We start from the raw sequence: 15,466 nt of genomic DNA on the forward strand, positions 1-15,466 counted from the left end.
TGCAGTGAGCTGAGATCCGGCCACTGCACTCCAGCCTGGGCGACAGAGCGAGACTCCGTCTCAAAAAAATAAAAAAAAAATAAAAAATAAAAATAAAAAATGAACCTCTTGTTCACGTGTAAATGTGACACAAATTTCTATGCATTCTGAAAAGATTTAGAATAAATTGCCATTTGTTGTTAAAAATAGCAGTTATATAACCTTTTTTTTTTTTTTTTCTTGAGACAGAGTCTTCCTCTGTCGCCCAGGCTGGAGTGCAGTGGTGCAATCTCGGCTCACTGCAACCTCTGCCTCTCGGGTTCAAGCAGTTCTTCTGCCTGCCGAGTAGCTGGGATTACAGGAGCACACCACCACCCCTGACTGATTGTTCTGTGTTTTTAGTAGAGATGGGCTTTCACTGTGTTGGCGAGGCTGTTCTGGAACTCCTGACCTTGTGATCCACCCACCTTGGCCTCCCAAAGTGCTGGGATTACAGGCGTGAGCCACCGCGCCCGGCTGCAGTTATAGAACTTTTAGTTATCAAAAGATCACGTTCGTATGTCTTGATGAGTTTAATGATTCTGAGATTTCGTTAACAAAAGCCATTGTGATGTGTTGAAATAGGACTGATCTGAAAACGTTCGTGCCGATGTAATGTCAGTTCCCTTTAATTTTAAACCCGCGTTTTCCTCTTATTTAGGCTATAGTTTGTTGTAAAGAGTGTAGAGAGGAAAAGGGAGTGCTTTTCTGTGGAGTTTTTCTGAAATTAAACTCAAAAGTTTCAGTTTCAGGTGGTGAAAGCAGTGTTAACAGAAGGCTTCCCAGATACTAATACTGGATCTTTTAAGCTCTTTAGATAATAAGTTGCTTTCCAAAATAACTTTTAATTCTGAACTCATTTTAGACTTCAAGAAGAATTCCAAAACCTGTAGAGATTTTCTAGACCCTCCACGGCGTTCTCCAACGTGAACGTCGCGCGTTCGGAAGCCGGGAGGTGCTGTGTGGGATAAAGGCCACTGACAGGCTGGTCTGCCCGGGACCCCCCGTGGCACCTGGTGGTCCTGTGCCCTTAGCCTCCTCCGCTCTGTGACGGCTTCTCAGTCTTTATCTTTCTTGATGTTGGGGCACTTAAGAAATAGGTTTTAATCCATCCTGGCGAACACGGTGAAACCCCGTCTCTACTAAAAACTACAAAAAACTAGTCGGGCGCGGTGGCAGGTGCCTGTAGTCCCAGCTACTCGGGAGGCTGAGGCAGGAGAATGGCGGGAACCCGGGAGGCAGAGCTTGCAGTGAGCTGAGATCTGGCCACTGCACTCCAGCCTGGGCGACAGAGCGAGACTCTGTCTCAAAAAAAAAAAAAAAAAGAAAAAGAAATAGGTTTTATTGAGATTAATTCACCTGCCATAAAATTCACCCCTTTAGGGTCCACAGTTCAGTGGTTTTTAGTGTATTCTCAGACTTGAGGAGACCTCGCCCCAGACAGAAGCCACGTGCACCAGGTCCCATCACCCGCTCCAAGCCCGGCACTGCCCGCCTGCCTTCCGCCCTTGTGGATGTGACCCTGAGACCTCCAGAGAGGACTGGCCAGGTGTTCTGTAGGATGCCCCTCTGTCCGTCATGTTTTCTCGTGCGTTACTGGAAAGAGCCATGTGAGGTGACCTGCCCTCCTCCGTATGCTGTGCTGGGCCTGCAGCGCCCCACGACGGCTCCTGCTTGGTCTGGACCTTGATCCCTGGTCAAGATGGGGCCTGCCAGGTGCCTCCGCTTGAGGGGACCGTGTTTTCCTCTGTAACTTGCAGTGTTCTTGGGGGTACTCGAAGGCTGTGCAGCATCCTGCCGTTTCTCCTTCGGTTTTCACGCCAGCCGAGCTCTGGCCAAGGACCTTGTTGTGGTCTGGTGGTTAGTTCCTGTTTTCCCACTCCGACGTTCAGTGATTGCAGCTCGTTCTTAAGGAAGCCTGGTTCCTTCCCAGCTGTGTTTCATCATTCGCTCCTGCCAGTGTGGACTCATGGGTCCTCATCCTGTTCTGGGGGTTATCCTCTAACACTATTGTTATTAATGTTGTTTGAGTTATAATCTAACACTATTGTTATTAATGTTACTGAAATTGCTCCAGCTTTGGCCACTTCAGGTTGGCTTCTGTGTCATTTCAGCAAGATCCTGTTCTTTTTTTTTTTTTTTTTTTTTTCCTGAGCGTTTTTTCTTTCCTTCTGGCACCACAGGATGCACGTGGCTTATCTTTCTGCCCCTGCCCCAGCCCTGGCATCCACCACTGCCCAGGAATCTCATCCTCTCGGTGGAGAACGGTATTCGGAATCCAGGACGCTGGGCTTGGCCTCAGCTGCCTCTAGGTTCCCTCCCTCCTCTGTAGCCGAGCGTGTGCCCCTCTTCACAGTCCGCGTTTGCACAGACACCGGCTCTAGCCCAGCTTCTTCCTGGCCTCCCTTCGCGTGCCGCGTCTGGGCCTCCTGTGCAGCACGCTCTGCTGTCATGCATCTGACGTGATTTCGGAGCTGCCAGCCCACACCTGTGTGAGCAACAGACCCACCACCCAGGCTGGGACGCTCTGTGCATCCTCCCCACCCCGGGCCTAGCATTGCTGGAGCCATCGCTCGGGTCAGCCCTTCTGGCGCTGCTGGTCCGGGATGCAGACGTGTCTGCTGGTCCCCTCTGTGCCGGTCCGGGATGCAGACGTGTCTGCCGGTCCCCTCTGTGCCGGTCCGGGATGCGGACGCGTCTGCCGTTCCCCTCTTGTGCCGGTCCGGGATGCAGACGTGTCTGCCGGTCCCCTCTGTGCCGGTCCGGGATGCAGACACGTCTGCCGTTCCCCTCTCCCCTCTTGTGCCGGTCCGGGATGCGGACGTGTCTGCCGTTCCCTCTGTGCTGGGCTCCCCAGGTCTGTGATTGTTGCTTCTTCAATCTGCATGTGATTGTGTTCTACAACTCTAGTACCAAACGGGACAGTCCGTTTCCCCCCCAAAACTCCCCAGTCTGCTCCCCAACCCTGGGCCACCATTGATCTGTTTTTGGTCCTCATAGTTTACCATTTCTGGAGTGTCTTAAAAACACAATAGGCTTTTGATTCTGGCTTCTTTGACTTGCAGAGCACCCTTGGGACTCATCCCCGTGATCTCTCCTTTTGTTGCAGAGTGGTATGTTGCTGGACGGACGTGCCGGTCACAGGCCTGCCCGTCTCCTTGGGTGTCTCCAGTCCCTTCTGGAGGCTCAAGGGGGCTCAAGGGAAGACTCTGCTTCCCTGCCTGAGTTGCCCACGTTCCTTTGCTCATGGGCCCTTCATCCACCTTCACAGCCAGCCGCATCCACGTCTGGCTGCATCCTTCGCATACTCTATGCCTGTGACCCTTTCTTCTGCCTCCTGTGTCCGTCCTTCCTTCCCCCTTCCTGTATGTATTTATCTCCTTACCTGTCTACTTATCCGTCTGTCTAGATGGGGTCTTGCTGTGTTGGCCAGGCTGGACTCAAACTCCTGGGCTCGAGGGATCCTCCTTCCTCTGCCTCCCACAGGCAGATAGAGCACAGGTGTGGCCAGGGCCGCTGGTGTGTACCACCGTGTTTGGCACCCGCTGGGCTGCAGGAATAATCCAGGGCCCTCTCCCCATCTCAGGGTCAGCTGATTGCCAACCTTCATTCCCCTTTGCCACGTAAAGGAACGTGTTTGAAGGGGGACACCCCATCTTTGGGAGGGGGTATTATTCTGCTGAAGACAAGGGTGTGGACATATGTGCTGTGACCAGGGTGGTTGGGCTTAGGACTTTGTTGTTGTTTACGTGGAGGAACTGAAAAGACCTGGGTGTGCTGCTGGATGCCCCAAGGATCTGGCCGGAGGAGGCAGGTGGAGAACAGGAGTAGGCGTCCAGGCCCTCAGGGCAGGTAGCGGGTGGGCTTCTGTGGTCTTGGGAGGTGCTGGGCCCGGAGGCATCTGCAGGAACCGCAGGTCCCCACACAGTGACGCCGTCTGTCTGTCTGCAGGAGCAGGAGGGGCTGGGTGGGGAAGACGCAGGGTCTGTCTGAGCAGTGACCGTTCGGGAGGGACTTTGTTGTTGCCGTCTCCCCAGGGTACAGAGGGCGGTGGTGTGGCCATCCTTGCGTTGTGAGTGAGCAAGTGGCCGAGGGGTAGACTTTGGACGGCTCAAGGCGGAACTCGGAAGGAAGCCGTGTACTCCCATAGCTCTGGGCTCTGTTTGTGGCTGTGGCCACACAGGACAGGGCCTCGGGGCAGGGAGGCCAGTGCTTTTGGGAAGGGCCTCCCCCAGCCCTCAGAAGCTTCCCACCCTATTCCCCTTGGGCTCCATCCTTCTTTTTTTTTTTTTTTTCCTGGCTCTGGTTCCTGGCTTCTGTTTGCAAGGCTGGCTGGACACTGCAGCCACCTGGGCTTGCTGCTGTGGCCTGGATGCTGGGGTCTGTCTCTGCCCGATGGTGGTCTGCATACCAGAGCTGAGAAGTGACCCTGTGGTAGGAGGAAGCCTTTCCACCCCGAGACCACAGATTGTCCCTTCAGTAAACAAGCGTTTCTCTGAAATGTGAAATAAATGCTGTATCCACTGGTGATCCGTGGTTGTTAGGGATTAAACCAAGTAAACGTAGCTCATTCGGCTGCTCGCTGCTGGCGAGGGGCGTGGAGCTTCTGCAGCATCCCGGGGAGGTCCCGGAACGTGGGTCTGGGCTATGCTGATGCTGGAGCAGCCGGCGGGGAGAGCTGCTAGGCCACTCCGGACAGCCCCGCACCCACTCTGGATGGAAGCTTCTCGCTCCCAGCCGAAACGGGCCTGCTGCCTGCTGCGGGGGCTGGAGGGGCCCCTCTGCTTGAGCTGCAGGGTACCCCGTACCTGCGTGGCCCTCCTGGCTTTGCCTGTGGTTGGTGGCTGTTTTGGGCTGTGCTGATGGTGTTGTGGGGCCTCCTCTGGGCCTCAGCGCGTCTGAGCTTGACTGGGATGGAAAATGCACCTGGTGGTTTGTATTGTGTTGTTTCTGTTTTGCTTAATTTCGTTTGCCATTCTTATTTCCAAAGATGCTTCTACGTTTGTGCTATATTTTTAGTTTAACTTCCCACCCTTTCCATCCACGAATTTCTGTTTTTATTGTGGTTCTCGGTGACCACACACTCTTCTCTCTCTCCCCTTCCCTCCCGCTCCCTCCCAGGCAGAGCCTGTGAGACTTGCAGGCATTTCCCCAGAATCGAGGCCCTCTTGGCCATCCAGCTGCTGCCCCACCCAACCTTTGGCCTCCCCCGGGGCTCCTGGTTGGTTGGGCGTCCCTGAAGCCCCAGCAGCAGAGCGCTTGGTCACGAGGCCCGAGTCACAAGCCCCAGCGTCTCCAAGGAAGTGCAGCGTCTGGCCGCAGGGAGGACTTTCTCAACCGGCCCTGGGGCCAGCTGTCCTCCTCCTTGTTTGCTGTGGGCTCACCTCTGTGGGCTGCTCACTCAGACACACTCCCACCCATTTCTCCTGCCTCCTTCAGGCTCTGCCCAGCACCCTGCTGTCAAGCTCCGCCCCCCCACCCCTGATGCTAGACACGCTGCAGGAGACCGTGGCCCCAGAACCTGAGTCAGGAGTGCGAGGCTCTGTGGCGTCTTCTGGGCCATCTCCAGGGCCTGGAGCAGGCACCTGTGCCCCGTGCTGGAGGTTGGGGGACAAGTGCTCTCTCTGATAAACGCCCCTGAGTTTCAGCTCTGTGGCTGTAGTTTGTAGGTCTCCTGGCTCAGCATCCCCAAGCCCACACCCTCGGGACTCATGGGGCCGAGGAGGGAGGAGCGCAGAGAACATGAGGATACATGAGCCCCTTGCCTGAGAGGTATGCTGTGAACCCGGAGAGCAAGGCCAGTGAGTCTGGGTCTGGGGCGACACACAGTGTGAGATGCAGAACAGGCGGGATGTCGCGTACGTTGCGGCTGGTGGGGCCGGCGCCTCACACACGCCCTGGGAGTCAGGGTGCGGTGCTGACAGGGTCTGCGTTGCCAGGCTGGAGCGGGGCTTACTCTCTCTGCGTGGAACCCACACGCTTTTCCTCAGCTGGATGTATCTTTCACATTGAGCTTGTTTAACAGCAGAGCTGGTGAGAGGGCGCACAGCTGGCATCACCACTGTCCCCTGTGCGTGTCCCCGGCATCCTTCATGTGGACGCGGGCCCCGCCCCATGGCTCAGGTCTGTCAGCTTCCCTAGAATGAGGCAGAGCACTCGGCCCCTAGGAGGCCTGGAACCAGGAACCTGGGAGGCGCTGGCGGCTGTGGAGGCCGCTTGTCTCCACGTGTCTGGAATTGTGTTTTCCGCCTTTTCCCTTTAGGCTGGTGGGAGGCACAATTGCTCACGCCTTCTTCAGAAAGAGCGTCCGTCTGCCCGGCCCCAAACGCCCTGTGTTCTGTGCGGCGTCCGCTGAGAGCGTTCTGGGTTATTCACAGTAACTAAGCTGGGCGATCTCACGAGAAGACGTAATGAGGCCCAAGGAGTCTGACGGGGGCCGGGAGAAGCCTTGTCTGAGTGTGGCTGGCGTGGGGTCAGTGCCTTGGCATCTGTGTGTGGTTTTCCTGACGCTCTCTGGAAGGGCCTCTCTCTGGGCACGGTGGGTGCTCATGCGTTTCGGCAGAGTTTGGCTGTGTGCGCGGCGTGGTCTGCAGGACCGGGACAGCCCCTGCCCTGGGACATTTCTGTCGGCCACCTTGGTTTGCCACCGCCGCCCCCCCCCGGCTAAACGCTGCCAGTTCTCGTCCTCCAGGGCACCCCATTTCTGTCTTTTCGCTCACTGGACCTCCCCTCCTCCCACTCCGCATCAGCACAGCAGGCCAGGTGCGTTCTGCCCCCAGGCCCTGTCCTCACGGCTCTTTGATCCTGCACCCTTGGTGTGCGCTGTCTCGTGGCTCTCCTTGGAACCAGGGTCAACCACCCCCAGCTCCCGCATGGCGTCTGGGGTCTTAGGGGTCACACGTGTCTGTCTGCAGTGCCTGGTGCCTCCAGCTGCGTGTTGCTTGTGGGGCGTGTCTGAACCTCAAGTGGGCTTGAGTCGTGAGAGAAAGGCTTTCTCATCGACACTGTGTGGTCTGTACTATTTTACAGATTTGTTTTTAATTAATCCTTTCTCTTTTTCACAGCGCACTGGTGATCGCCGCGGTGTTTGACCGAGATATAAACTGCAGAAGAGCAGCCTCTGTAAGTTTTCTCATTTTGATATTTCCTTTCATGAAGGTAGGGGGTGGACCTGGTCTCCCCGATGCTCCTCTGTGCGCTGCCACCTGGCCAGCTCACCCGTCAACAGCAGGAGGCACGAGGGAGCTGCCGAGAGTGCCAGCTGCAGGCAGCCCACTGGTTCTTACTGTCTCTGGGTGTCGGGGAGGGCCGTGGTCTTCAGCGTGTGAAGGGCGATCAGGGTTAAGTCCCCACACCCCAGGCATCCCCAGAGCTGCAGCCATCACTGCTGGGGGTTGCTGGGCGATGTAGGCGAGCGGGACGGTGCCCGATGACAGGTCTCAGTGCAGGCAGCTGCGCGCTGAAGACGCGAAAGAGAGTGGGTTCTGCGAGGGTGGCCAGCATGTGGTGGCAGGATGGTCACTCACCAGGTGACTTTGAGCCTCAGGAGGGACTGTTGCGAGCAGTGGTCAGCTCTGCTTCACCCGGCCACACTTGCCCGGGCCTTGCTGGATGTGGGGCCTGTAGGACTGGGTGCGTCTTGATCACAGATGGCTGGTTTCCTCCAGAGGGAGCTCTGTGACGTTTGGGGTGAATTCTCAGTGTGAGGAGAGGTAGCAAGTGCTGCCACGCTGACCAGACTACTTCATTTGGCTCGGAGCTGGGCTGGAGTGAGGCCTGAGTCTCTTGGGACCACAGAGAGCGGGCAGCTGAGACGGTGGACCAGTCTCAAGATGAGAGTCTTGATTTCAGGTACAGATAAGATGCTGAACACGTTTTAAGAGGGTAAGAACGGAGAGGCAGCACTTTGAGAAAGAGGGAGGGGTGAGGTTGGCTTTTGGTGATGGGGTGAGCCCATCCTCATGGGCTCGAGCTGCTGGAACTCTGTGTCCAGGCTCAGCATCGTTGGCTTAGTGGGAACCTGTTGAGGGAGCTGTTCACGCTTCCGTTACTGTCAGACTCGGGGGCCAGTGGGCCAGGTGGAAGGGGTGCTGGGACTGGTGAGGATTTCCTGTCAGCCCTGCAGTGTGTGGGACTGTGCAGGTGCAGAGTTGGTTTTCTCTCTCACGTGCAGGAGCTCGGATGATGCCTTTAAGTCTTTCTAGTCATGTTGTGTAGCTTGTGGTGGCCTCTGCCTGCCATCTGTGTCCTGAAGTAGTGAGAAGTCTTTCTCTGCCTCAGGTCCTTTAAAACTGGAGAGAATTCAGCAGGAGAGCTCAGAGGCTCTTCTCTGTCCCTGAAGCTGCTCCTATTTTGTCTTCAGTGTCAGTAGAAAACCTCATAATTTTTTCGGGAAGTCGTCACATTTTTGCCCTGATATTTACCCAGAGGCAGTAATTGTAAGACTATGAAATATAATAAAATTTTATGTTAAATCTGTACTTAGAAATAAGCTTTTAGATTTTCTTTACTGCAACCTAAGACATTTCATGGGAAGCAGTAATAAAATTACTTAGGCTTCTGTGAACCCTGAATATGAGGTGAAATAATATAAATCATTTTTTCACATTAAAATCCCTTTAAACTGGCAATAAATCTTTTATAATAAATACCACCAGAGTGCACCTTGCTTACCCAGTAGCTTGCAAAATTAAAACAGCCAAAGGTAAAAGATTCCCTGTTTGAAGCCTATTAGGAAATGTGAGGATCGAGGGCCTCAGCATTGGGAATCATTTTTTCCAACTGTGGAGCTGCTGCTTTCAGATAAAGATGTCTCGGTCTTCCTGGCACCGCTGGGTTCCTGTTCCTCGCTGTCTCACTGGGTGAGGTCACCCCTGGGGGCCCCGAGGCCTCTTCAGCACCGGCCAGGAGGCAGCAGTGAAAGGCATTGAAGTCCCGTCCCTCCTTGGGGCTGGACACGGTCCCTTGCCCCTGAACTCTAGACGCCCTGCATCGCCTTGGTGCTCCCATGTCGAGATTGGCCACGGCAGCAAAGGCTGCGGTCGTGCATCCCGCGGTTCGTGACCCTCCCAGTGACGCGGTGAGGAAGGTGCTGCAGCTGGTTCTCAGCACTGGCAGGAGCGCGGCGACTCAGGCAGTCAGCGTGTGAGTGAGTTTGTGAAAGCAGTTCCAGCTGTTCGCGCGGCGACTCAGGCAGTGTGTGAGTGAGTTTGTGAAAACCGTTCCAGCTGTGTTCGTTGCTGAACGCTGGTTTGTCTGCACATTGGAAGGAGTCTAGCAGGCCCCCAAACGTGTTGACGTTGCAGAAAGACGTGTCCCCTGCCGGGAAGGAAGGGGCAGTAGAGACGGGGTGGTCGTGGCTTCTTGTTCATCATGAGGAAGGGGGGTGGGGATGGGGCCCTGTTCACTGACAGTTAAAGTAAAGGCACTTAAAGCCCCCATTTAACTGAAAAGATTTTAAATCTTTTCATCCAGCATTTCATTGGATATTTAGTGTCTGACCTCTATTTGTGACTTTTTATTTTGGGATAATTGAGATTTATATGCAGTGCATCCCTTCCTTCCCTCCCTTCTTCCCTCCTTCCCTTCTTCCCTTCTTCCCTCCCTCCATCCTTCCCTCCCTCCCTCCCTCCTTCCCTCCCTCCATCCTTCCCTCCCTCCCTCCATCCTTCCCTCCCTCCCTCCCTCCTTCCTTCCCTCCCTCCTTCCCTCCTTTCTTCCCTCCCTCCCTCCCTTCTTCTCTCCCTTCCTCCCTCCTTCTCTCCCTCCCTCCCTCCCTTTTTCCCTCCCTTCCTTCCCAGTGCAGTGGTGCGATCTTGGCTTATTGCAACCTCCGCCTCCCCAGTTCAAGCAATTCTCCTGCCTCAGCCTCCCGAGTTGCTGGGATTACAGGCGCGCACCACCACACCTGGCTACTTTTTGTATTTTTAGTAGAGACAGGGTTTCACCATGTTGGCCAGGATGGTCTCGGACTCCTGACCTCAATTGATCTGCCCGTCTCAGCCTCCCAAAGTGCTGGGATTACAGACGTGAGCCATTGCACCTGGCAGAGATTTACATGCAGTTTTAAAGACTAATGCAGGGAGAGCCCATGCGTGTTTCACCATTGCCTCCATGATAAAATCTGGCAAAAGCGCAGTGGAACATCGCAGCCTAGACATGAACATTGAGCCAACCCACCAGGCTTATTCCTACTTCCTTGGTTTTACCCGTACCCGTGTGTGTGTACGTGTGTGCGAGGGCACGTGTGTGCGTGTATGTGCACGTGTGTGTGCGTGTGTGCACCATGCACGCTCACGCGTTTAGTTCTGTGTGATTGTATCACATACAAATTCATGTATCCACTACCACAGTCAGGATACAGAGCAGCCCCGTCTCCCCGAGAGGCCCTGTGCTCCTGCTTTGCCCACAGCCCCTGCTGTTTCCGTCTCCTGACCCTTGACAGCCACTGGTCGGCTCTCCGTTGCCTATTCTGTCATCTCGGGAATGCTGTGTAAATGAACTCTGTGGCCTCCAAGGCTGTAGCTTTCTTCTCTCAGCACAGCTCTCCGGAGACCCACCCCGAGCTTCTGTTGCTGAGGGTGCCGTGGTTTGTGTGACCGTTTATGTGTTAGGGCATCAGGAGGGCATCAGGATGGTTTCTGGTCTTTAAGCTGCTGTAAACGTTCGTGCTCAGGTTTTCGTGTGAGTGTAGCTTCCGTTTCTCTGGGATAAATGCCAGGAGTAGTTTCTGGGTCGTGGTAGTTGGACATTTAAACTGCTTTCTAGAGCAGCTGCTCCATTCATGTTCGCACCACCACCTGTCAGCAGCCCTGCCTTTCTCTGTCCTCGCCTGCGTCTGATGTGGTCACCGTTTTCTGTGTCGGCCTTTCTGACAGGCGTGTGGTGATGTGTTGTGGGCTTTGCCTGCGCTTGTGTCATGCCTGGTGGTGCGGAGGATCTTTCACGGGCTTACTTGCCATCTGTACCTTCTCTTTGGTGAAATGTCTGCTCAGGTCTTTACCCATTTTCTAAGTGGATTGTTTTTTGTTGTTGAGTTTTGAGCACTCTTTACATATGTGGGATTCTGGTCCTGTGTTGGATTTGTGTTTGGCTCTCTGCCAGTCTGTGGCTCATCTTTCCATCCTCTTTAATAGGGCGGAGTTTTTAATTTTTTAATTCTGCTGGGGTCTTGGTCAGTTTTCTGTTTTTGTGGATCATGTTTTAGTGCTTTGTAAGACGTGAAGACTTTCTTAAGGTCTGGGAACTCCGCCTCACCGGGTCCCAGGGATGCTGTCCCGTGTGTCTGCTCTGCTGGTTGGTCTGTGCGTCTGTTCCGCCAGCGCGCACCGTGTGACGGGCTGTGCTGCGACACTGCTGCGCGTCGTCAGCCTTCGCACTGGGTAGGGCGATGCCTCCCAGCGTCTGCTTTTTCAGAATTGTTTTCCCTGTTTTAAGGCTTGTGCTTTTCCACATAAGTCTTGAATTTTTAAAACATCTTTTAGATACCACTGGAATAGTACATGTGTTCCTAAATAGTGTGCGTTAAATTAACATCAGAGTATATCTTTGTTGCGTTGCCTTTTGGCGGGTTTTGTTTCTTACTTTCCCATTGAATTTATCTCAAAAGTCACAAAATGGCAAACGGCAGCAGTCAGGCCTCTTCCCTCCCGGTGTAAGAGCTGCACGGGAGCCCGCCGCGAAGCACCTGTTTCCGCCCATCTCCAGCACAGCCCAGCCCAAGGGTCTGCCTTGGAACCACCTGCATGTCTGGTTTCTGTGTGACTGGCCAGAGGTGGTGGGTGCGTCTGTTCCTTTTCCCTGGGGTTGGGGGCACAGACCCTGGGTGGCTGTGTTTCGGTTCCTTACCTGGTGCCCGTCTGTGCGCGCACCTGCCAGCAGCCCTCACTCGGCCTTGCTCTCAGGAAGCCCCCAGGCGAGCGTTGGCAGGAATCCTGCCGGGCAGGAGGTCGCTTCTCCAGCGCGTGCTCCCTGAAGCCGCCAGCCTCCCTGACCTCCCCCCCGTGCCGGTGGTGTGTGTGCTGTGGCTGTGTGTGGTGCGGCCGTGTGTGGTGCGGCCGTGTGCGGTGCGGCCGTGTGTGCTGTGGCCGTGTGCGGTGCGGCTGTGTGCGGTGCGGCCGTGTGCGGTGTGGCCGTGTGCGGTGTGGCCGCGTGTGCACTTTGCTGGGTCTTCCTGGGATGCTGAAGCCTCCTGTGTCTCCAGCCCCGAGAACTCTGAGCCCAGGTGCTTTGGGAAGGACAGGGCACCGGCTGGTGACACATGGGAAGGGAAGTGTGTTTGTCACCTTGCCCAGGTAACCTGCTCCACCTGGTTGGTGCGCCTAAGGAGGGCAGGGGTGTGTGGGGAGGACATGAGAGGCCTCCTGGAAGCACTTATCCTGTTGAAGTTCACATTTCAACCTTTTCAGCAGCCCCTGCTCTGGGCCTGTGCCCGGCCTGGGACTCGGCCTGTTGACACCGTGCCATGGGTGTGGGCAGAGCGCCCTCCCTGGAGGGCGGCACGCGGTGCCCGTTGGTGACCATGAGCTGCCTCACAGAGCTCCTGAGGAAGAGTGTTGGGGCTCTGGGCTGTGAGTTAACAGCTGGGGCCTCCGCGTGGTGCTGCTGGAAGGCTCAGTGGTAAAGGCCAGTTTTCAGGATGTGTCTGAGTTTATAAACTTGAATTCTTAAATTGTGGTTTTAAAGAGCACCAGGACGTAAAAACAGAGTGACACACCTTGAGGCTCTGTTCAGCCAACAACGAGGGCTTTTATTTAAAAAATAAAGCCGTGGGTCATTGACGTTGCGCTGTTTGTTCTGAACTTGCCTCTGGTGTTGGCGGAAGCTGACCTCGCTTACCTGCTGTGTTTGTTCTTTGCTCCGCAGGCCGCCTTCCAGGAGAATGTGGGGAGACAGGTATGGCTGCTTTTAAACACCTTTATTCCAAAAGCTTCCTGCAGGTTTACAGGTAGGAATCTGGAGAGCCATAACCCCGGTGTCTTTTCGCACTGCGAGGTGTGGTGTGGCTACATCAGTGGCAGGGTCACCGGGAACCTGCACGTACAGCAGTTTGCACACACAGGCCGGAAAGCTGCGCTTTACGTGTTGCCAAGGGCCACATAATGTGACTCTGCGAGGGGGGCGGGTCCCTGGGAACAGGCTGGCCTTGCAGGGACGCAGACCTGACCCCGCCTCATCCCACACAGAGCAGGAGCTGACTCTGTTGACGTCAGCGCGTGCCTCATCCGGACCGTAGGCGGGCCCAGAAGCCAGCTCCCAGGAGCTGTGGACCCCACGACCCTTCGTCATGCTGGGGCTGCTTTTGCTGTGCCCTCTGACCCTGACATCTGGTCACTGGTCAGCTTCACCTGTGAATGGGGGCCCAGGTTATTCATGTTGTGTGTGATGACGTCACATTTTGGGTGTGTGGTCGGGCCTTGCAGGAGAGTGGGACAGAGGCCGGAGAGCGGACCAGGGTCTGGGCTGGACCTGGGCGGGAAGCAAGGTTCCCAGAGAAGTCAGCCGAGAAGGTTCTGGAGTTCCCAGGCAGCAAAGCAAATGCAGCCGGGGTCTGGGCTGTGGCTGGGTCGTGTGGGGTGGATGGTGTGCATGTGGCCTGTGGACCTTTCTGACCTGTGGGGAACCCTCCAGGCAAAGGTGTCCGACTTGGAGTGGAAGCATCAAGGCCAAATGAGTCCAGAGGAAAAGCCGGATGCCAGAGTCAGCTGGAGAGGCGGGCGGATGAGGACTTGTGCATGTTATTGAAATGGTTCTCGAGGAGCCTGGCATGAGTGGTGTGGGCGGCTTTCTGTAGACAGAGCCCAGGAAGGGGCGTGATTTCCTCTTGTTGGCCCGAGGTGGCCGAGGCCCACCCAGTGTCCTTGGGGTGCCGTGGGGTCTGCACGTGTTCAGAGCCCTGAGCCCTGGTAGGAGCCAGTTCATTAGGAAGAGACACCAGCCTTGGAAGGGGAGCCTGGGTGTGCAGACAGCAAGAGCCGCACAGGCCGAGGAGAACATGAATGAGGTTTGGGCTTTTGAGTGGAGAGTGCGGCTGCTGTGAGTAGGAAGGAGCTTCTTGGAAACCACTTAGCTGAGCTGACGGACTTGCTTCCTGGAAAGTGACAGCCCAGGAGACGTCGTCTCCCTGTTCCTGGGCTTCCAGCCCCTCCAGAGTCCCCGCCGGAGGGGGGCGTGCTGAGGCCAGAGCCCGGGGTGGCGACCACGCTGTGTGGGCCTGGGGCACACTCCACCGTCACACTCTGTTTCGGGTTCCCAGATACCACTTCCTGGGAGGAGCAGATGGGTCGCGTAGGGAGCCACGGGGCCCTGCAGCTGAGCTGACCGGCTTCCCTGTGTGTGTGGCTAGATTTGAGCCCCGTTACCTTTGTCGGGGCAGCTTAGGTTGGGGATTGATTGACAGGGAAAGGAAAGGCCTTTAAACTTGGTCTAAATTTAGGCAAGCAGCCAAAAAATGGGATATTCCCGTGGGTGCAGGAGTCTTGCACCTCAGTCCTGAGCCTGAGCCCCATGAGTCTCAGAACATCCGGCACAGTGACCAGCATGCGGATGGTAGCGGGAGCCTCGTGGAAGAAGCTGCACAGACTCTGAAGAGACACAGACTTTGACAGGAGTGTGAGATGCGCAGGTCCGGAGTGTCCCCGGCCCGCACGGCCACGTCCTGCTGAGGTTGGATAGAAACATTTGAGAAGAAGGTCGAGAACTTGGCAAAGCAAATGGGAGCGGACATGTTATGTAGCACGCAGGGAAGCAGCCTAAAAACCCTTGGATGTGGAGAAGGCTGTTTCTAATACACAGATTTGGAATGAAGTTGTAAGAAACGCATTTATAGTAGAGGCTACTGGGTAACAGCAGCAGAGATGGGGGGTGGTTGGGGAGCGGCCTGGGGGACACGGAGGGGGCTGGGGGCAGAGACGAGGGACCAGCTTCTCTGTCCAGGCTCATCTTGGCTGGAGTTGGAGACTCTGGTCCTGAGTGGTCTCTGCCTTCTCCCCACTGAGCCTGGGGGCTCTTGAGCAGGTGGTGACTAACCCATGGGCAACTTCCATGTCCAGGGCCTGCCAGACATGCCAGCCCTACGACCCTGCTCCTAGGCGAGTGCTGTCCGGGCCCCCAGCACCATCGGGCCCTCGTGGTGGCCTGTCCACACCCAGGCCCCCAACTTCCTCCCTGCACAGGTGGGGAAGTTGAGGCTCAGGGCAGCTGAGCCCACCTTTGTCTGCTGGGAGCCTGTTGTTCCAGCTCCAGCCTGGCCAGACAGAGCCTTAGCCCCTGTGTTGGTCTTGCTTTGTTCTCACCGTGGGGGGGATGCTGGTCACAGAGTCCCCTTGTTCTTGTTCTCAGTGAGACCTGGTCCTGGGCCACCCCGGACGTTTCCCTGGGCTCCTGCCTGCCGTTATGTGGGACATGGAGTTGCACCCCAGTGGGCGACATCCCAGGTTGTGGCACCTGC

General features: G+C 55.8%; 1 protein-coding gene across 1 annotated transcript in view; it reads left to right on the forward strand.

Annotated features, from left to right (window-relative positions):
• The window catches only part of TBCD (tubulin folding cofactor D), a 183,014-nt gene that overhangs the window by 118,196 nt on the left and 49,352 nt on the right, over nucleotides 1–15,466 (forward strand). Inside the window, exons 15-16 of the mRNA XM_025361420.1 lie at nucleotides 7,083–7,140; nucleotides 12,883–12,912. Of these exons, the coding sequence (XP_025217205.1) occupies nucleotides 7,083–7,140; nucleotides 12,883–12,912 (88 nt within the window). The remainder of the gene's footprint in view (nucleotides 1–7,082; nucleotides 7,141–12,882; nucleotides 12,913–15,466) is intronic.

The sequence above is a fragment of the Theropithecus gelada genome, chromosome 16 (genome assembly GCF_003255815.1).
Source record: "Theropithecus gelada isolate Dixy chromosome 16, Tgel_1.0, whole genome shotgun sequence".
NCBI classification, from domain to species: Eukaryota; Metazoa; Chordata; class Mammalia; order Primates; family Cercopithecidae; genus Theropithecus; species Theropithecus gelada.